The sequence below is a fragment of the Mustela nivalis genome, assembly GCF_964662115.1.
Source record: "Mustela nivalis genome assembly, chromosome: X".
In the NCBI taxonomy this organism is placed as follows: Eukaryota; Metazoa; Chordata; class Mammalia; order Carnivora; family Mustelidae; genus Mustela; species Mustela nivalis.
The window spans coordinates 41,686,778-41,709,904 of record NC_139040.1 but is presented as its reverse complement, the minus strand read 5'-3'; the positions used below and the strand labels follow the sequence as shown (position 1 = coordinate 41,709,904).

General features: G+C 39.3%; 1 protein-coding gene across 3 annotated transcripts in view; it reads left to right on the top strand.

The window, feature by feature from the left end:
• The window catches only part of IL1RAPL2 (interleukin 1 receptor accessory protein like 2), a 1,449,628-nt gene that overhangs the window by 865,966 nt on the left and 560,535 nt on the right, over positions 1–23,127 (top strand). For all 3 annotated transcript variants that reach the window (XM_082717421.1, XM_082717422.1, XM_082717423.1), the window contains one exon: positions 4,864–5,050. In XM_082717421.1, the coding sequence (XP_082573547.1) occupies positions 4,864–5,050 (187 nt within the window). The remainder of the gene's footprint in view (positions 1–4,863; positions 5,051–23,127) is intronic.

The following is a 23,127-nucleotide window of genomic DNA, read 5'->3' as shown; positions in this document are numbered from 1 at the left end:
TGTGATTTCTCTCTCTGTCAAATAAATAAATAAGATCTTAAAAAATAAAAATAAATAAAAAATTTACATAAACTCAAATTCAGAAATAAAGCTTAAGATGTTGTAGTATAAGCATATTGTATAAATGGGAGTTAGAAAAAGACCCCTGGATTCTTCATGTATGTTTTGAATCCTGGATCTTACTTTTCCTGTCAGGGAACCCAAGATTGATCAACAATTTCCCTTAGAAATACTTCTGGGAAAAAGTATAAATTATGACCTAAAGTAATGAACATGAAAACTTTGGAATAGGAAGTGAGGTTTATTCATAAATTTGCAAATTATTTTGTGCTGTGCCTATTAACATTATTCTTTAACTGTTATATTTACACATCTACATTTTTTTCCTGTGAGCTTCCCCAAGTGTGTATGAATAACCACAACTTAGTTTGGTTGTTAACCCATATTAACATCAAGTTGTGAGAGTAGCCGTGGCTAATAGCCAGGGGCTAACAGCTAACAGTTGTTCTAATCCACTAACCAGTTATATGGGCTTAACTGAATTATTTGTCCTCTCTTTGTCTACATTTTACTCCTCTGCAAAGTGTAGATGATACTTAACCTGCACAGTTTCCTGTATTACTGGCAGAATTAAGTAAAATAAGAGATACTGAAGTACTTAAAGGATTAGAAATGCATACATTTTAAGTGCCCTTCTGTAATAACACTGCATAGGCCTTTTGTTCATATTGAGCCTGAGTATTCTCCTTGTCCTCCTCAGGATGTGAAGGGAGGTCAGAAAATAAGTAGAAGCTCCATTGTTGCACACTTGTCAGTCTGCTTCCTCAAACTGGCACAGCTCTAATTGTACCTAATGAAAGAAAAGTAACATTTCTAGGTCCCAGTTGCAGGAAACATTTTAAATAGAACTGGCCTGGGGCATTTTTCTAAATAAAATCTAAATAATGCAAGATTATTAGTGGGAACTGTGCCAGGGCTGGATTACACAGCTAATAAAAATGAACCTGAGTCTTAGACTGTCAGGCAGCCTTGGTCATACCAACCCCAGGTCAGTGATGGAGACAGTAGGACTCATACCTGGCCTTGTCTTCAAGTTCCAGAGACCTTGGGTCATCATCAAGTACTCTATACTGGGGCTTGTTCATGGGTTAACAAGCAATTTGTCAACAGCCTTTCACATGCTGGAGACCAGAGCAAGAAAGAATTCATGCAGAGACTGAACCTAAGGTTATCTGTGGATGAGAGTTAGAGAAAACTGAAACATTTTCTCCTTCAATCCATCAGCCATTCCCAGGTTGGGTTTCCTACCCTCATCCCCATCCCAAGATAATAAAGGTGCTTTTGGTGTGACCTGCATAGCTTATAATTTGGAGGGCTTGGGGAAGGAACACATAAGATCATCTCTTATTTTTTGTCCCTCGAAAATTTACCTAGAGGCCTGAGCTTTATTATAGAAGGCATTTGTCTAAGAAAGTCCCAGAAATTTTAGTGAAACTTTTGCTAACAATTTGACCTCCAAGTTTCAGGCCTTTGCCAAGTAGCTACTGCTCATATAAACTGGAAGTTTCTCCCTGCCTTAGATATTTTCTTTTGATTCACTATTTTGTGTCTATGTCAGTGTATCTTTTTGATCCTTTCAGACTTCCATGACCCTCTGGTACTAGGCCTATTGCCCAACTGACCTCTTTTAGACTCTTTCCTATAAAGTAGCACCCTTAACCCAGTGGCACATCTTCACCCATTGCTGCCAATGTATTGTTTTTATTATACTGGTTATTGATTGTAATTACTATATCACATATAAATCATAATTATTATTTATTAGTAATATGTAACAACTAATCCTAATAGTAATAACAATTCTAACCACAATTTATCAAATACCTACTATGTACCAGATGCTCTATTATAAGTTATATGTATATATATATATATATATATATATATGTATATATATATATAATTTTGCTTAATAGTTACAACAGGCTAGAGAGGTCAGTTATTGTAATCATTCCAACTGAAAATGGTAAACATATTTTTGCTCATGGCTGCATAATGAAAGGAATTCCTGTCTCCAACCTCCAGTGGAATCACCATAAAGATTTTCTTTTTTTTTTTTTAAAGATTTTATTTATTTATTTGACAGATAGAGAGATCACAAATAGGCAGAGAGACAGACAGAGAGAGAGATGAGGAGAAGCAGGCTCCCTGCTGAGCAGGGAGCCCCATGCGGGACTTGATCCCAGGCCCCTGGGATCATGACCTGAGCCGAAGGTAGAGGCTTAACCCACTGAGCCACCCAGGTGCCCCCATAAAGATTTTCTTATCCTCATTTGTCAACTGAAGAAACTGAGACTGAAAGATTTTACATTATTTGTTCAAGGACACAGAACTAGTTGAACCCAGTGGATCTTAGTTCAAAGCTGGTGCTTTGTTAAGAAACCACTGTATTATGTTGGTCCCTTACTTAGAGTATGTTTTCCCCTCCAGGGCTAAATATATTTGGAATAGTAAGCTTCTTTCAGGGCACTGGACATTCTGTCTTCTTTTATTGTTGAGACTGCAAGTCAATAGCTCTCTTTCCTTGATGGCACACCATAATAATGGGAAGGTATTTAACAAGTAATTCTCTTTCATCTGTAGGGATGAATACCATAGAGCAGATATGAGGAGTCTGTAACATTAAGAACTATTCAGAATACTTTGTAAATCCAAGAGGTAATTCTTTCTTCTGTGTTCAATACCTTTAAAAAAAACTGTGACCATCTATCTTCCCTCCATTTCCTATTCCTACCTTAGTCCTCCTTGTCTCTTACTTGTAACTAGTATATTCTTTCTTTGTTAATATGCTGATGCATAAAACGTGACTAATCTTTTTATTTGTGGTACAAGTATACCTACAAAATTATCCTGAATCATATTTAAACAAGGAATGTGACATTTGACCAGCCAAATACCTGAATCTGTAGAATGAGGAAGGGAGGTTAGTATCATGAGGGGATTGATGCAAAAGTAAAACAGAGAGGACATGTCTCATCAATCAACATACTTTGATGCCCTCTCTTCTAATCAACTAGCATTTACTGAACATCTGCTGTTTATTCATTTAGATCTCAGGGATAGAATGATGAACAAAAGCAAAAAAATCCATGCTTACATTTAACAAATAAACAAATGATAGAAGGTTGGAGAGAAGCGCAAGTGTACAAGTCCATAGCTCAAAGTGGTATAGTATATATAAGGAACAGAGGGAATGCCATTGTGACTGTATCCAAAAGTAAAGGACAGTATTATGACAGGCCAGATTATGTAGGAGGACCTCAAAGGAAGCATGGAGACATACATGGAAATGTTTAGCACAAGAGTACTGAGGGTTGGGTCAAGAAGAACCAAATAGCACCAAAGTTTATCCTCTTGCCTAGACTATTTTTGTTTTGTTTTGTTTTGTTTTTCTTATTCTGGTGGTTTTTAGCTTCATGGTTTTTAGAGGGGCTGTCAGACATCTAACAAGAGAATTAAATGGTCTTATATTTGATCCCCAGTGGGCATATCCCTAGGATCTAGGAACCTACACTGAGGAAGAGACAATAAAATTGTGAGCTAAAAGCAATAGCTCACAATTTTCATTATGTAATGGGGTTGCATCTGAACATTAGAACGGGAGTACTTTGATAGTATCCTACTCAGATGACACAGACATGGGTGTAGTCAGAAGTACTTGCCAGTAATTAATGTCACTAGAAATTTGAGTGGTAGTCATTTTGATTGACTCCGTTTGTAAACCCAATGGGCAGTGACCTTCTTCACTTATGCATTTTGTGTATCTGGCATATTGTGGAATTTCAATGAGTAAATAGTATGAATATTGACAATTATTGAGGTCGTCTTGAATTATTGGCTGGCATGCTAATCCCATCTTTCAGGATTGCTATACCTTGGCTATAAAAACACTTGGTTTTGAAGTGCCCCTGGCACTTGGTTTTTGTAATAGCAGGTATCCCTTGATGTTTAGAACAGATATCCTGACATGTCCCACTAAAAGATTTATAATTGACTTTCTTCTAAGTCTTACCAGGTGCTGCTGCTCTCTTCCTCATACTTTCCAGTTTTCTTTTGTGTGATTGATACGTTCTGCAGCCTAGTCAGTATAAGGAAAAATCATGGGGCATACGTAAGGTAATGAAAGCAGGATTGAACTCCATAAATACCCTTACATCGTGAGTTAGCCAATTAATGCTCAACTTCTAAAGTGCCTTATGGTAAAATTCAATGTTGAAATTCCTTTATAATGCTAATGTTGGTGGATACAATTAATCTAGACCAACATTATTCTACTAGGATTTGTTCTTTGTAGGAACCCAGAATTTGATCCCTGACATATCTCAGTAAACAATTTAAAACGCTATTTAAGTTAACAAGTATCTTCTGTATGTTGATCTGGTTTGGGGTATGTATCTTTAAAAAGTAAATGTTGGGTTTGAAACCAATGACAAATCAAACAACTCTTGTAATACCTTTGAAGGGACTGGCCATAGGGACAGGGCAGAAAAAACTATAGCTCTAATTACAGACTTTCTTATAAGTTTTCACTATCAGATCTTCAGTGTGACAATGTGGGAAAGAAGTCAAGTGTCTTACAGTTTAGAAGATGGGTACAGCTGTTCTATGTAGCAACTTGATGGTCAGAGGCATTTTGTTTTATATCTTCCTGTCAGTTGAAATGGAAAATTGTTCTGTGTTGTTTTGATGTTGTTTCTGATTTCTAGGCAAAGTCCTATATGGAAAGGTAAACATCTTGAAATATATAGCTTATAAAGTTTTAAACACCCAGTAAAGCTGTTTTGCTATTTCTCGTTCCTACAGAAACTCGACGTATTGCATGAAGGTGTCAATGTCCTTGACTGTTGCAGAGAATGAATCAGGCCTGTGCTACAATAGCAGAATACGCTATTTAGAAAAATCTGAAGTCACTAAAAGAAAGGAGATCTCCTGCCCAGACATGGATGACTTTAAAAAATCCGATCAGGAGCCTGATGTTGTGTGGTACAAGGTAACTCAACATGGTGTCAATTGCCTTTTTTTTTTTTTTTTAACCTTAAGTCACTAGCTGGCTTGGGATAGAAAAAGGGAGAGATTTTATTTCTAGTTTTTGGCATCAGATATTTCATTGATAAAAATGAACAAACCCACACTCAGGGGTATGACTTTTATATAGTACTCGTTTTTTTTTTTTTTTTAAAAAGATTCTATTTATTTATTTGACAGACAGAGATCACAAGCAGAGAAGCAGGCAGAGAGAGAGGATGAAGCAGGCTCCCTGCTGAGCAGAGAGCCCGATGCAGGGCTCAGTCCCAGGACCCCAAGATCATGACCTGAGCCAAAGGCAGGGGCTTAACCCACTGAGCCACCCAGGCACCCCTATAGTACTCGTTTTAATGACTTCCATCAGCAGGTGTCACATACAATCCCATCTTCTACAACTGCTAAAAATAAGTAAAAACTCCCTCCACTCAAACTTATGAAAGCAAGTGAGAAGAAAAATAAAGATTTAAGTAACACATGAAAGAATGTATTTGAGGGACATAGAAATATTATTTATTGTTAGGAGCAAAGGCCCATTATTACAAGTACAAGTAATAGTCCCAACAGGGAAGGAAGCTATAAATTACCACTCCTAGGTCTACAAAGACAATGAGAAAGAGCAGTGTCACTGGAAACTGGCAATAACAGAGTGGACCTGACAAGAGCTGTGGCCTTAAAAGAACATATGAACTGTGGCAGATAAAGGGATTGAGCAGGATAAACACCCTAACCCCTCTTAGCTCCTGCCTTCTGATTTCCTCCTAGCACCTAGGGAAAATTAAGCAAAAGTCAGAGGGCAAAATCAGGAGATAGAATCAATAGTCTTCAGATTCCCCAGGCACAGAATAGGTCAGACAGGGCAGAGGTTAGATCTATGGGAAGAAGTAGAGAAGTAACCACACAGCCTTCTAGCTGTGACATTCTGGTTGCTAGACTGGGGCCCTGTGGTTCTGTAAGACAACTGTGTCCTCTCTGCCAGCTCTGAGCCATGGTAGTTGACACATGGTATTTGTATGTTTACATGTTATAGTCAGAGGTAACCAAGGGGGTTTTCTGCACAGGTGTTGTGTACGTTGTTGGACTCAAACACACATAAAAGAAGGAACAGGTTGTTTCTATAGGATATGACAGATTCTTAGTTTCCAGGGAGGCCTAAACCCTAACTCTTACAGTTGTCATGTGTTTTTATATTTGGAAGCCTCTCCATCTTCATGCCTATGGGAACTTTCCAGTGGACACCAAAAGCATGCTGTGACCTGGGACCTCAAGTCTCTATGTGAATTGTCCTTCCTTTTCTTTCTTGATAAAGATAATATTCTGACTGATAAAAAGGAACATATGATGATAATTATTCATTAATATAACTGTCTATAATTTAGTGGGGTCCTCCATGCAATTATCATCAGTCTTCTCAGTATTAAAGCACTCACTATATGCCATTCACTGTGCTAAGCTTGGCCTCTGTATTATCTCAGTTTATGTCTCAATGAAAATCTTTGTAGGGATGTTATTATCTTCATTTATAGAAAAAATATTAAGGCTCAGAGGGATGTAGAAAGTTGTACAAAGCTACTCAGCTAACAAGACCTGGTTCTGTGTTCAAGGCAGTGTTTGCTATTCCAGAGTCCAATTTTTTAATCACTACTCTTTCCTGCAGTGATCCTGGAGTTAAACCTAGCTTTGGTCACAGGAAACACTGATGCAGAAAAGCCTGTGAGAAGATAGAAGAATGTTTTATTTTAATTTTATATTTGAAAAAGGAAAATTGATCAGCTCCAGAGTTAGCACCTAGGAGTAAAATCTGGGTCATCAACTTTTTCCTTTTCTTATATATTCAACTATCTCATCTAATTTTTCTACTAAATTCTTTCTTCTTTCTTCACATCTCTATTCCTCACTATCATCGTTGTATAACAAAGCAATTTCTTCCCTGGGAAATGCTAAGCACCGTTCTTAGAAATAAATGGTGAAGCAAATAGCTTTTCTAGCTCTGCGTGGGCAAAGATTTCTATAGCATTTTACAATTGACAAATATTAATCACAATAATAACTAACATCGAGTGCTCCCTATATGCCAGTTTATATGCTGTTTTAAGTGCCTTGATTAACTCAGTCTCTAGAACTACTGTATTAGGTAGGTATTATTATTATCCCCATTTTCCAGAAGTGACTGGAGACTCAGATAAATTAAGTGACTTGACAAAAGTCACACAACAGTTTATGACTTGCATTTTGGCTACTGGGCCCATTCTTTTAGTCATTGTACTATACTAATGGATCAAAAGAAAAAGCTAAACCCCAAAGAGTTCCTAAAGCTCCCAAGTGCTTTCTTTTTTTTTTTTTTCCTAAAATGTATTTCCATTCCTCATACTTTCTTTCTTTCTTTTTTTATTTTTAAAGATTTTATTTATTTGACAGACAGAGATCACAAGTAGGCAGAGAGGCAGGCAGAGAGAGAGGGAGGAAGCAGTTTCCCCGCCGAGCAGAGAGCATGGTGCGGGGCTTCATCCCAGGACCCTGAGGTCATGACCAGAGCCAGATGCAGAGGCTTTAACCCACTGAGCCACCCAGACACCCCTCCCAAGTGTTTTCTTAACTGCTTCCCACAGTTTCAAAGTATATCCTTGAAAAAAAATGTATTGATGTAATGGGAAAATGTTTTTCTACTCAATAGTTTAATAATCTTCCCTGCTGGCTTTAAAGTCTCTATGTGCTCTATCAGGCTAAGTGTAAAGTGATTTTGTTCCACCTACCCAATGTAAAGACACTTTCCCAGACTTCATTCTGGTGTACATCTAAATTTAGAGGTGTACAATATATTATCACCAGTACTTTAACAGTAAAAAGTAGGCATGCTGCATGATCAATTTCCAAGTGCTAGTCTACTTTTCTATAAAATGCAACATTTAATTTTTTACCTAAAGAAAGCTGACTAAGTCAAGCCTGGTTGTCGATGGAATGTAAGGGATGTGTGGAAGGGGGCTCTCCCTCTCCTCTATCTGAACTCCATCAATTAGCAAAAAGAGGTGAGGCTACTTATTGGTGACTGTTACCATCATCTTTTTACAGACAAGGAAACTGAAATAGTTTACAGAGGGACACTTGGCCAACACACTACTGATTAGAAGTTCAAATCCTGTACTTCTGACTTCTCATACATGTTCTTTTTCTTTAAAGATCTTATTGATTTATTTGACACAGAGAGGGAGATCACAAGTAGGCAGAGCAGAAGGAGGCAGAGAGGGGGAGAAACAGGCTCCCCGCTGAGTAGAGAGCCTGATGCGGGGCTCAATCCCAGGACTCTGAGATCAGGACCTGAGCCGAAGGCAGAGGCTTAACTCACTGAGCCACCCAGGTGCCCATCATGCATGTTCTTAATAACAACAGTGACTTGGATTGCTCTGTGAAATATATCTCTTATGCATTTTATACACTCACATCACTAACACAAAAAGAATGCTCTCAAAATTGTTGTTTCAGAAACAGTTTCTGAAATCCTTCTGAAGATCTCTTTAATAACTCTAAGTGTCCAGAGGGACTCAAGTGGACCAGAAAGAGATTTTTCTTAAGATCAAATTGGAACTAAGTAGAAGAAATTATACCATTGGGACTTTAGACTACATCTAGCACAACTTATTTCTCATATATGACAAAACTGAAATTCAAAGAAGTCAAATGATTTGCTTGTATAATGGAACCCATTTCTCCTTTTCTTTTCTTTACATTTTTAAAAAAATTTCTTTTCAACGAAACAGAATTCATTGTTTTGGCACCATACCCAGTGCTCCATGCAATACGTGCCCTCCTTAATACTCATCACCTGGCTCCCCCAACCTCCCACCCCCCTGCCCCTTCAAAACCCTCAGATTGTTTTTCAGAGTCCATAGTCTCTCATGGTTCACATCCCCTTCCAATTTCCCTCAACTCACTTCTCCTCTCCATCTCCCTGTGTCCTCCATGTTATTTGTTATGCTCCACAAATAAGTGAAACCATATGAAAATTGATTCTCTCTGCTTGACTTATTTCACTCAGCATAATCACTTCCAGTCCCGTCCATGTTGCTACAAAAGTTGGGTATTCGTCCTTTCTGATGGAGGCATACTACTCCGTAGTGTATATGGACCGCATCTTCTTTATCCATTCGTCCATTGAAGGGCATCGTGGTTCTTTCCACAGTCTGGCAACTGTGGCCATTGCTGCTATAAACATTGGGGTACAGATGGCCCTTCTTTTCACTACATCTGTATCTTTGGGGTAAATACCCAGTAGTGCAGTTGCAGGGTCATAGGGAAGCTCTATTTTTAATTTCTTGAGGAATCTCCACATTGTTCTCCAAAGAGGCTGCACCAACTTGCATTCCCACCAACAGTGGAAGAGGGTTCCCCTTTCTTCACATCCTCTCCGAAACACATTGTTTCCTGTCTTGCTAATTTGGCCATTCTAACTGGTGTAAGGTGGTATCTCAATGTGGTTTTAATTTGAAGCTCCCTGATGGCTAGTGATGATGAACATTTTTTCATGTGTCTGATAGCCATTTGTATGTCTTCATTGAAGAAGTGTCTGTTCATATCTTCTGCCCATTTTTGATATGATTGTCTATTTTGTGTGTGTTGAGTTTGAGGAGTTTCTTATAGATCCTGGATATCAACCTTTTGTCTGTATGGTCATTTGCAAATATCTTCTCCCATTCCATGGGTTGCCTCTTTGTTTTGTTGACTCTTTCTTTGCTGTTCAGAAGCTTTTGATCTTGATGAAGTCCCCCAAATTCATCTTCACTTTTGTTTTCTTTGCCTTTGGAAACATATCTTGAAATAAGTTGCTGTGGCTGATATCAAAGAGATTACTGCCTATGTTCTCCTCTAGGATTCTGATGGATTCCTGTCTCACATTGAGGTCTTTTATCGATTTTGAATTGCTTAGTTTTTTTATTTTTAGCACATATTGAATATTTCACTTGATATTGTTCATTATTTTGGAAAATTCTCAGCTATTGTTCTTTTAAAAAGAACCAGCTTCTAGTTTCATTGATACATTCTACTGTATCTCTGGTTTCTATCTCACTGATCTCTGCTCTAATCTTGATTATTTCCCTTCTTATGTGTGGAGTTGGTTTGATTTGTTGTTGATTCTCCAGTTCTTTAAGGTGTAGACACAGCCGGTGTATTCAGGATTTTTCAGTTTTTTTGAGGGAGGCTTGGATGGCTATGTATTTCCCCCTTAGGACCGCCTTTGCTGTATCTCATAGGTTTTGGACTGAAGTGTCTTCATTCTCATTTGTTTCCATGAATTGTTTACGTTCTTCTTTGATCTCCTGGTTGATCCAAGCATTCTTAAGCAAGGTGGTCTTTAGCTTCCAGGTATTTGAGTTCCTTCCAAACTTTTCCTTCTGATTGAGCTTCAGTTTCAAAGCATTGTGTTCTGAGAATATGCAGGGAATAATCTCAGTCTTTTGGTATCAGTTGAGTCCTGATTTATGAGCCAGTATGTGGTCTATTCTTTTTTTTTAATTTTTTAATTTTATAAACATATATTTTTATCCCCAGGGGTACAGGTCTGTGAATCGCCAGGTTTACACACTTCACAGCACTCACCAAAGCACATACCCTCCCCAATGTCCATAACCCCACCCCCCTTTTCTCACCACCCCTCCCCCCAGCAGCACGCAGTTTGTTTTGTGAGATTAAGAATCACTTATGGTTTGTCTCCCTCCCAATCCCATCTTTCCCCTACCCACTTAAGCCCCCATGTTGCATCACCACTTCCACATATCAGGGAGATCATATGATAGTTGTCTTTCTCTGCTTGACTTATTTCGCTAAGCATCATACGCTCTAGTTCCATCCATGTTGTCGCAAATGGCAAGATTTCATTTCATTTGATGGCTGCATAGTATTCCATTGTGTATATATACCACCTCTTCTTTATCCATTCATCTGTTGATGGACATCTAGGTTTTTTCCATAGTTTGGTTATTGTGGACATTGCTTCTATAAACATTCGGGTGCACTTGCCCCTTTGGATCACTACGTTTGTATCTTTAGGGTAAATACCTAGTAGTGCAATTGCTGGGTCATAGGGCAGTTCTATTTTCAACATTTTGAGGAACCTCCATGCTGTTTTCCAGAGTGGCTGCACCAGCTTTCATTCCCACCAACAGTGTAGGAGGGTCCCCCTTTCTCTGCATCCTCGCCAGCATCTGTCATTTCCTGACTTGTTGATTTTAGCCATTCTGACTGGTGTGAGGTGATAGCTCATTGTGGTTTTGATTTGTATTTCCCTGATGCCAAGTGATATGGAGCACTTTTTCATGTGTCTGTTGGCCATCTGGATATCTTCTTTGCAGAAATGTCTGTTCATGTCCTCTGCCCATTTTTTGATTGGATTATTTGTTCTTTGGGTGTTGAGTTTGCTAAGTTCTTTATAGATTTTCGACACTAGTCCTTTATCTGATATGTCGTTTGCAAATATCTTCTCCCATTCTGTCAGTTGTCTTTTGATTTTGTTAACTGGTTCCTTTGTTGTGCAAAAGCTTTTGATCTTGATGAAATCCCAATAGTTCATTTTTGCCCTTGCTTTCCTTGCCTGTGGCGATGTTCCTAGGAAGATGTTGCTGCGGCTGAGGTCGAAGAGGTTGCTGCCTGTGTTCTCCTCAAGGATTTTGATGGATTCCTTTCTCACATTGAGGTCCTTCATCCATTTTGAGTCTATTTTCGTGTGTGGTGTAAGGAAATGGTCCAATTTCATTTTTCTGCATGTGGCTGTCCAATTTTCCCCGCACCATTTATTGAAGAGGCTGTCTTTTTTCCATTGGACATTCTTTCGTGCTTTGTCAAAGATTAGTTGACTGTAGAGTTGAGGGTCTATTTCTAGGCTCTCTATTCTGTTCCATTGATCTATGTGTCTGTTTTTGTGCCAGTACCATGCTGTCTTGATGATGACAGCTTTGTAATAGAGCTTGAAGTCCGGAATTATGATGCCACCAACTTTGGCTTTCTTTTCCAATATCCCTTTGGCTATTCGAGGTCTTTTCTGGTTCCATATAAATTTTAGCATTATTTGTTCCATTTCTTTGAAAAAGATGGATGGTACATTGATAGGAATTGCATTACATGTGTAGATTGTTTTAGGTAGCATAGACATTTTCACAATATTTATTCTTCCAATCCAGGAGCATGGAACATTTTTCCATTTCTTTGTGTCTTCCTCAATTTCTTTCATGAGTACTTTATAGTTTTCTGAGTATAGATTCTGTGCCTCTTTGGTTAGGTTTATTCCTAGGTATCTTATAGTTTGGGGTGCAATTGTAAATGGGATTGACTCCTTAATCTCTCTTTCTTCTGTCTTGTTGTTGCTGTAGAGAAATGCAACTGATTTCTGTGCATTGATTTTATATCCTGACACTTTACTGAATTCCTGTACAAGTTCTAGCAGTTTTGGAGTGGAGTCTTTTGGGTTTTGCACATATAGTACCATATCATCTGCGAAGAGTGATAATTTGACTTCTTCTTTGCCGATTTGGATGCCTTTAATTTCCTTTTGTTGTCTGATTGCTGAGGCTATACTTCTAGTACTATATTGAATAGAAGTGGTGATAATGGACATCCCTGCCGTGTTCCTGACCTTAGCAGAAAAGCTTTCAGTTTTTCTCCATTGAGAATGATATTTGCGGTGGGTTTTTCATAGATGGCTTTGATGATATTGAGGTATGTGCCCTCTATCCCTACACTTTGAAGAGTTTTGATCAGGAAGGGATGCTGTACTTTGTCAAATGCTTCTTCAGCATCTATGGAGAGTATCATATGGTTCTTGTTCTTTCTTTTATTGATGTGTTGTATCACATTGACTGATTTGCGGATGTTGAACCAACCTTGCAGCCCTGGAATAAATCCCACTTGGTCGTGGTGAATAATCCTTTTAATGTACTGTTGAATCCTATTGGCTAGTATTTTGGTGAGAATTTTCGCATCTGTGTTCATCAAGGATATTGGTCTATAGCTCTCCTTTTTGATGGGATCCTTGTCTGGTTTTGGGATCAAAGTGATGGTGGCCTCATAAAATGAGTTTGGAAGTTTTCCTTCCATTTCTATTTTTTGGAACAGTTTCAGGAGAATAGGAATTAGTTCTTCTTTAAATGTTTGGTAGAATTCCCCCGGGAAGCCGTCTGGCCCTGGGCTTTTGTTTGTTTGGAGATTTTTTTTTTTAAGTTTTTTTTTTATTTTTAAGATTTTATTTATTTGTCAGAGAGAGAGCGCGAGCGAAAGTGAGCACAGGCAGACAGAGTGGAAGGCAGAGTCAGAGGGAGAAGCAGGCTCCCTGCGGAGCAAGGAGCCCGATGTGGGACTCGATCCCAGGACGCTGGGATCATGACCTGAGCCGAAGGCAGCTGCTGTTTGGAGATTTTTAATGAATGTTTCAATCTCCTTACTGGTTATGGGTCGTTCAGGCTTTCTATTTCTTCCTGGTTCAGTTGTGGTAGTTTATATGTTTCTAGGAATGCATCCATTTCTTCCAGATTGTCAAATTTGTTGGCGTAGATTTGCTCATAGTATGTTCTTATAATAGTTTGTATTTCTTTGGTGTTATTTGTGATCTCTCCTCTTTCATTCATGATTTTATTTATTTGGGTCCTTTCTCTTTTCTTTTTGATAAGTCTCGCCAGGGACTTGTCAATTTTATTAATTCTTTGAAAGAACCGGCTCCTCGTTTCATTGATTTGCTCTATTGTTTTTTTGGTTTCTATTTCATTGATTTCTGCTCTGATCTTTGTGATTTCTCTTCTCCTGCTGGGCTTTTGGTTTCTTTCTTGTTCTTTCTCCAGCTCCTTTAGGTGTAGGGTTAGGTTGTGTACCTGAGACCATTCTTGTTTCTTGAGAAAGGCTTGCACTGCTATATATTTTCCTCTCAGGACTGCCTTGGTTGTGTCCCACAGATTTTGAACCGTTGTATTTTCATTATCATTTGTTTCCATGATTTTTTTTCAATCCTTCTTTAATTTCCCGGTTGACCCATGCATTCTTTAGAAGGATGCTGTTTAGTCTCCATGTATTTGGTTTATTTCCAAACTTCCTCTTGTGGTTGAGTTTAGCCTCAGAGCATTGTGGTCTGAAAATATGCAGGGAATGATCCCAATCTTTTGATACTGGCTGAGTCCTGATTTAGGACCGAGGATGTGATCTATTTTGGAAAATGTTCCATGTTCACTAGAGAAGAATGTGTATTCTTTTGCTTTGGGATGAAATGTTCTGAATATATCTGTGATGTCCATCTGGTCCAGTGTGTCATTTAAGGCCTTTATTTCCTTGCTGATCTTTTGCTTGGATGATCTGTCCATTTCAGTGAGGGGAGTATTAAAGTCCCCTACTATTTTTGTATTATTGTTGATGTGTTTCTTTGATTTTTTTTTATTAATTGGTTTATATAGTTGGCTGCTCCCATGTTGGGGGCATAGATATTTAAAATTGTTAGATCTTCTTGTTGGACAGACACTTTGAGTATGATATAGTGTCCTTCCTCATCTCTTATTATAGTCTTTGGCTTAAAATCTAATTGATCTGATATAAGGATTGCCACTCCTGCTTTCTTCTGATGTCCATTAGCATGGTAAATTCTTTTCCACCCCCTCACTTTAAATCTGGTGGTGTCTTTGGGCTTAACATGAGTTTCTTGGAGGCAACATATAGATGGGTTTTGTTTTTTTATCCATTCTGATACCCTGTGTCTTTTGATTGGGGCATTTTAGCCCATTAACATTCAGGGTAACTATTGAGAGATTGAATTTAGTGCCATTGTATTGCCTGTAAGGTACTGTTACTGTATATTGTCCCTGTTCCTTACTGATCTACCACTTGTAGGCTCTCTCTTTGCTTAGAGGACCCCTTTCAATATTTCCTGTAGAGCTGGTTTGGTGTTTGCAAATTCTTTCAGTTTTTTTTTGTCCTGGAAGCTTTTAATCTCTCCTTCTATTTTCAATGATAGCCTAGCTGGATATAGTATTCTTGGCTGCATGTTTTTCTTGGTTAGTGCTCTGAAAATATCATGCCAGCTCTTTCTGGCCTGCCAGGTCTCTGTGGATAAGTCAGCTGCCAATCTAATACTTTTACCATTGTATGTTACAGACTTCTTTTCCCGGGCTGCTTTCAGGATTTTCTCTTTGTCACTGAGACTTGTAAGTTTTACTATTAGGTGACAGGGTGTGGGCCTATTCTTATTGATTTTGCCGGGCGTTCTCTGAACCTCCTGAATTTTGATGTTCATTCCCTTTGCCATATTGGGGAAATTCTCCCCAATTATTCTCTCCAGTATACCTTCTGCTCCCCTCTCTCTTTCTTCTTCTTCTTGAATCCCAATTATTCTAATGTTGTTTCATCTTATGGTGTCACTTATCTCTCAAATTCTCCCCTCATGGTTCAGTAGCTGTTTGTCCCTCTTTTGCTCAGCTTCTGTATTCTCTGACATTTGGTCTTCTATATCACTAATTATTTCTTCTGCCTCATTTATCCTATCAGCGAGAGACTCCATTTTTTATCGCACCTCATTAATAGCTTTTTTGATTTCAACTTGGTTAGATTTTAGTTCTTTTATTTCTCCAGAAAGAGCTTTTATATCTCCTGAGAGGGTTTCTCTAATATCTTCCATGCCTTTTTTGAGCCTGGCTAGAACCTTGAGAATTGTAATTCTGAATTCTAGATCTGACATATTACCAATGTGTGTATTGATTAGGTCCCTAGCCTTCAGTACTGCCTCTTGTTCTTTTTTTTGTGGTGAATTTTCCCCCTTGTCATTTTGTCCAGATAAGAGTATATGAAGGAGCAAGTAAAATACTAAAAGGGTGGCAACAACTCCAGGAAAATATGCTTTAACCAAATCAGAAGAGATCCTAAATCGTGACGGAGGACAAAGGGGATAAAAAGAGGTTCAAAAAGAAAGAATGAAAAAAAAGAAAAAGAAAAGAAAAGAAAAGAATTTTTAAAAAAAGAAAACGAATAAAGAAAAATATAAAAAAGAAAAATATATATATATATTAGATAAACTAGTTAAAGACATTAAAAAAGAAAAGGGTAAAAGTTAAAAAAAATTTTAGCAGAAGAAGAGAAAAAAAATGAAAAAGAAAAAAATTAAATTAACTGCAAGACTAAAAAAATCACAGGGAGAAAGCCATGAGTTCCGTGCTTTGCTTTCTCCTCCTCTTGAATTCTGCTGCTCTCCTTGGTATTGAAACCGCACTTCTTGGTAGGCGAACTTGGTCTTGGCTGGGTTTCTTTTTGATCTTCTGGGTGAGGGCCCTGGTGTAGTGATTCTCAAGTGTCTTTGCCCCAGGCGGAATTGCACTGCCCTTACCAGAGGCTGAGTAATCCGCTGGGGTTTGCTTTTAGGAGCTTTTGCTCCCTGAGCGCTTTCCGTAGAGTTGTGGAGGATGGGAATACAAATGGTGGCCTCCTGGTCTCCAGCCCAGAGGAGCCGAGAGCCCGGGGCCCCACTCCTCAGTGCGCCCTCAGAGAACAGCACCCAGTTACTCCCCTCTGCCTGGCCTCCCGCCGCGCTCCGAGCTCACCGAGCCTGTGGACGGTTCAAGGTAACCCCGAGCTGTGAGCTTACTGTCGGCTCTGTCTCTGTAGCTGGTTTTCCTGTTCCAATACCCTCAAGGTCTGCGACACTCAGACACCCCCAATCCTTCTCTGACTCTGCGGGACCTGAGGCCACGCTGACCCTATGTGGGCTTCGCCCTGGTTTAGCTTCTGGAGCGATGTCCCTCAGCGGAACAGACTTTCAAAAGTCCTGATTTTGTGCTCCATTGCTCTGCTGCTTGCCGGGATCCAGCCCCTCCCTCCGGGGTCTATCTTCCCGTCGCTTTGGATTTACTTCTCCGCCAGTCCTACCTTTCAGAAAGTGGTTGTTCTTCTGTTTCCAGAATTGCTGTTCTTCTCTTCGATCTGCCGGTGGATTTTCAGGTGTTTGCAATCTTTAGATAAGCTATCTAGCTGATTTCCTGCTAGCTGAAGTAGTCTCAGCCTGCTACTTCTCCGCCATCTTGACTCCTCTTGTGGTCTATTCTTGAGAAGGTTCCATGTGCATTTGAAAAGAATGAGTATTCTGTTGCTTTAGTGTGGAATGTTCTGTATATATCTATGAGATCCATCTGGTCCAGTGTGTCATTCAATGCTCTTGTTTCTTTATTGATTTTCTGCTTGGATGATCTATTACTGAGAGAGGCATGTTAAGTTCTCCTACTATTAATGTATTTATATCAATATGACTCTTGATCTTGATTAATAGTTTTCTTATGTAATTGGCTGCTCCCATATTGGCGGCATAGATATTTACAATTGTTAGATCATCTTGGGGGTTAGTCCCTTTTAGAACTATGTAGTGTCCTCCTGTATCTCTGACTACAGTCTTTCATTTAAAATCTAATTCATCTGATATGAGAATTGCTACCCTGGCCTTCTTTTGAGGCCCATTGGCATGAAAGATGCTTCTCCATCCCTTCACTTTCAGTCTTAGGTTCAAAGTGGGTCTCTTGTAGACAACATATGGATGGGTCCTGTTGTTTTATCCAATCAGCAACTCTATGTGATTTTATGAGCGCATTTAGGCCATTCACTTGGAGAGTGATTATTGATAGATACGCTTTTATTGACATCGTGTTACCTTTGAAGTCTTTCTTTCTGTAGATTGTCTCTATATTTCTGTTCAATGATATTCTTAGGATTTTTTCTCTTTTACAGAATCCCCCTTAATATTTCCTGCAAGGTCGGCTTGGTGGTCTCATACTCTTTTAAGCCTTGCCGGTCTTGGAAACTCTTTATCTCTCCATCCATTTTGAATGTCAGTCTTGCTGGATAAAGTATTCTTGGCTGCATGTTCTTCTCATTTATTGCCCTGAATATATCTTGCCAGCCTTTTCTGGCTTGCCAGTTTTCTGTGGATAAGTCTGAAGTTATTCTGATGGGCTCTCCTCTTACGTAAGGAGCTTCTTTGTCCTAGCTGCCTTCAAGAGGGCCTGCTTACAATTATAATTCCTCATTTTTACTCTTAGGCGTCTCGAGGACTTTTGATAATCTATAATCTTGGGGGGAGACAGTTCTGTCTCTAGTACATGAACGCTGGTTCCATTTGTGAGATTGGGAAAATTTTCATGGAGAACTTTTTCCTCTATATCTTCTAGACTTCTTTCTGTCTCCTCCCCTTCAGGGATTCCAATAATTTTGACGTTTGAACGTTTCATGTCATCATTTATTTTCCTGATTCTGTTTTTGTGGCTTCTAAGCTATTTGTTCCACGCTTCCTCCCGATCCTTTCTGTTTGTCCTTAGGTTACTAATTCTATCTTCTGTCTCAATTACCCTAGCTTTTAGTGAATTTAGATAAGATTGGAACTCATTGAGAGCATTGTGAACATCATCCCTGGTGGCTTTCAGTTCTGCCTTAATAAATTCCGTTTTGTCATCCATGGCTCTCTCCAACCTAGCTATTGCCTAGATAAATGGTAGCATGAATTCCCTTTCTGACATATTGTCTATGTCGACAGCCATTAGCTCTGTTGCGGAAGGCCCACCCTCTGAATTTTTTTTCTGTTGGGCATTCCTTCTCCTAGTCAATTTGGTGAGAGATGGCTGAATGCATGTAGGTGATGTATTGCCTGTGGTGCAGTCAAGGTGCACCCTGCAATGCTTCTGTGCAATCAGAAGTCCCCACCCAAACAAAAGAAATAAGAAAGAGAGAAAAGAGAGAGAGAGAGACAGGGAAACAAAAGAAAGATGAAAGGGAAGGCTCAGCCCAAATGGGCCCCAAGGTAAGATTTATGAAGTATACAAACAAAAACAAACCATAAGATTGATAAAATATATGACAAGAGAAAAAAATATATATATAAAAGCAAAAACAACAACAACAACAAAAAACCTTATCAAAAAGAACCCCAAGTGTAAGATTTATATACTATCAGGACAACCACAAATACACAAAAACACTGGCAGAAAAAGAAATGTTGGGAGAGTGGTTATAAATTCTGTGTGGGCGAGGAAGGTTATTTTGATTTTTCCTGGATGTATCTTGATATCTTTGTTAAAGGACTCACCTTTCCTAAGATGAAGGGCGATTAAAAATTGGTTTACCCATAGGGGTAGCATTGATTGGGTAAAGAGGATTACTTTGAAGTTTAACTCTACATGAATATTCAAAAATAAAAGTAAAAAAAATCAACTAAAATAAAATAAAATAAAATTTTAAAAAATTAAATAATAGAAAAGCAAAAGAAAAACACGAGTATATGTATCAAAAAGTTGAGGTTAAAAGTTTATTATGGAATTTGATGTACTAGACATCTCACTGTGATGGTAAATAGGTTAAAAAATTATCTATATATAAAAAAAATGAACCAGAATAGTGGGAATGAATTAAAAATAAAAGTTGTATCTATAAAATAGTGGTGGTTGTTCCCTTGTCTTTTTTTCCCCCCCAGTTGGCTTTCTGCGGGAGGGGCCTGCCATTCAGGTTTTCAGGGAGTGTTCCCTGAGTTAAGTCCCCCTGCCCCCCTCAGGGGGTGCGCTCTGAGGAAACCCGGTTTTTCAGGCTTTTGTTCTCTGCAGGTTTTTATGTTTGTTTGTTTGTTTGTTTTCTCTCGCCTTGGCACCTTTTGATGGTTTTTGGAGTTGTAGAGGAAATCAAACTGCACCCAGACCTCCTTCTCAGAGAGAAGCCTGTCTGTTCCCCTCTGGGTGCTGCAGAGCACATAAGTTCCCCCTCAGCTGCTGGCAGAACACTTTCTGAGTCACGGTCCCTGGGGACACAACTCCTGCTTATACCCAAAACCATGACAGCAGCAGCTGTCTGGGCAGCTCCAGACCGCCAGAGAGGTTCCAAGCAGTGATCGCACACTGAGATTTTCCTGCTGGCCCGGGCTGGGAGTACTCGAACTTTCCGGGTCCGAGAGCGCCGGGCTGGCGCCTGCCTACACCTCTCTCAGGGGAGGGTGTGGAGCGCAACTCAGGATCTGATAGCACAGCACAGCACGGCACGTGCGTGGGGACTGCAAAAAGTCTATAGTCTATGCTTCTGTCTGCTGGCAAGGCTCCCAGATCCTCATGCGAGCCAGACCCCACGTGCTTTCAGACAGCTTTTGGCTCAGAGACCAAGACCTGGATTCTCCACCTCACTCTCTCTGGCTCAGTGCCAGGGGTGGCTGTCCTGGGTCCGGGGACTTAAGCCCCTTTCCCTAACTGCCCCGATTCCCACAATTTCCCCCCATGATCCTTTGCTCTTATTGAGTGCTTTCAACCAGACTCCAAGTTAATGCTGGTCCCCAGTTACAAGGCTCTCTCGTATTGGGGTATTACTTTCCAATGGGTCACTTCCGGTGGCTCCCTCCCCCTTTTGTTTATCTTTTGATATCAGTCCGATGTTCCCACTCAGCTTTACCTGCCCACTGGCATCTTCTGCCCCTGTAGAGATCCAGATGTGTATAATTCTAATATCGGGCTGATTTCATGGGTGATCAGAGTTCTTTGGTAGGTAATCAGCTCACTTTAGGGTACAGGTTGAAACAGTGCCTCCTCCTACTTCCCCGCCAACTTCTCTCCTTTTCTTTTTGACATTTACTGAGTTTTTTTTTAATTTTTTATTTTTTATAAACATATATTTTTATCCCCAGGGGTACAGCTCTGTGAATCACCAGGTTTACACACTTCACAGCACTCACCATAGCACATACCCTCCCCAATGTCCATAAGCCCACCCCCCTTCTCCCAACCCCCCTCCCCCCAGCAACCCTCAGTTTGTTTTGTGAGATTAAGAGTCACTTATGGTTTCTCTCCCTCCTGATCCCATCTTGTTTCATTTATTCTTCTCCTACCCCCTTAAACACCCATGTTGCATCACCACTTCCTCATATCAGGGAGATCATATGATAGTTGTCTTTCTTTGCTTGACTTATTTCGCTAAGCATCATACGCTCTAGTTCCATCCATGTTGTCGCAAATGGCAAGATTTCATTTCTTTTGATGGATGGGATTTTGATAGGGATTGCATTAAATGTGTAGATTGCTTTGGGTAGCATAGATATTTTCACAATATTTGTTCTTCCAATCCAGGAGGCTGGAACATTTTTCCAATTCTTTGTGTCTCCCTCAATTTCTTTCATGAGTACTTTATAGTTTTCTGAGTACAGATTCTTTGCCTCTGGATAGGTTTATTCCTAGGTATGGTTTTGGGTGCAATTGTAAATGGGATCAACTCCTTTATTTCTCTTATTTCTGTCTTGTTGGTGGTGTGTAGAAATGCAACTGATTTCTGTGCATTGATTTTATATCCTGACACTTTACGGAATCCCTGTATGAGTTCTAACAGTTTTGGAGTGGAGTCTTTTGGCTTTCCACATTAAGTATCATATCATCTGAAAAGAGTGAGAATTTGACTTCTTTGTCAATTCGGTTGCCTTTTATTTATTTCTGTTGTCTGATTGCTGAGGCTAGGACTTCTAGTACTATGTTGAATAGCAGTGGTGATAATGAACATGCCTGCCGTGTTCCTGACCTTAACAGAAGCTCTCGGTTTTTCTCCATTGAGAATGGTATTTGTGGTGGGTTTTTCATAGATGGTTTTGACAATATTGAGGTATGTACCTTCTATCCCTACACTTTGCAGAGTTTTGACCAGGAAAGGATGCTGTACTTTGTCAAAGGCTTTTTTTTTTTTTTTGCATCTATTGAGAGTATCATATGGTTCTTGTTCTTTCTTTTATTAATGTATTTTATAACATTGATTGATTGGCAGATGTCAAACCATCCCTGCAGCCTTGAAATAAATCCCACTTGGTCATGGTGAATAATTCTTTTAATGTATTGTTGGATCCTATTGGCTAGTATTTTGGTGAGAATTTTCTCATCTGTGTTCATCAATGATATTGGTCTGTAATTCTCTTTTTTAATGGGATCCTTGTCTGGTTTTGGGATCAACGTAATGCTGGACTCAGAAAATGTGTTTGCAAGTTTTCCTTCGATTTCTTTTCTTTTCTTTCTTTCTTTTTCTTTTTTTTTTTTTTTGAACATTTTCAGGGGAATAGGAATCAATTCTTCTTTAAATGTTTTTTAGAATTCCCCTGGGAAGCCATCCAGCCCTGGACCCTTGTTTGTTGGGAGATTTTTGATGACTGCTTCAATCTCCTTACTGGTAATGGGTCTGTTCAGGTTTTCTATTTCTTCCTGGTTCAGTTTTGGTAGCTTATATGTCTTTAGGAATGCATCCATTTCTTCCAGATTGTCAAATTTGCTGGCATATAGTTTCTCATAATATGTTCTTATAATTGTATTTCTTTAGTGTTGGTTGTGATCTATCCTCTTTCATTAATGATTTTATTTATTTGGGTCCCTTCTCTTTTCTTTTCTTTTGTCTCTCTCTCTTTTTAAAGATTTTATTTATTTATTTGGCAGACAGAGATCACAAGTAGACAGAGAGGCAGGCAGAGAGAGAAGGAGGAAGTGGGTTCCCTGCGGAGCAGAGGGCCCAGTGCCGGGTTCGATCCCAAGACCCTGGTATCATGACCTGTGCCAAAGGCAGAGCCTTTAACCCACTGAGCCACCTAGGCGCCCCCCTTCTCTTTTCTTGTTGATAAGTCTGGCCAGGGGTTTATCATTTTTATTAATTCCTTCAAAGAACCAGCTAGTTTTGTTGATTTGTTCTGTTGTTTTTTTCATTTGTATGTCTTCATTAGAGAAGTGTCTATTCATATCTTCTGCCCATGTTTTGATATGTTATCTGTTTTGTGTGTGTTGAGTTTGAGGTGTTCTTTATAGATCCTGGATATCAACCTTTTGTCTGTACTGCCATTTGCAAATATCTTCTCCCATTCCGTGGGTTGCCTCTTTGTTTTTTTGACTGTTTCCTTTGCTGTGCAGAAGCTTTTGATTTTGATGAAGTCCCAAAAGTTTATTTTCGCTTTTGTTTCCTTTGCCTTTGGAGACATATCTTGAAAGACGTTGCTGTGGCTGATATTGAGGAGATTACTGCTTATGTTCTCCTCTAGGATTCTGATGGATCCCTGTCTCACGT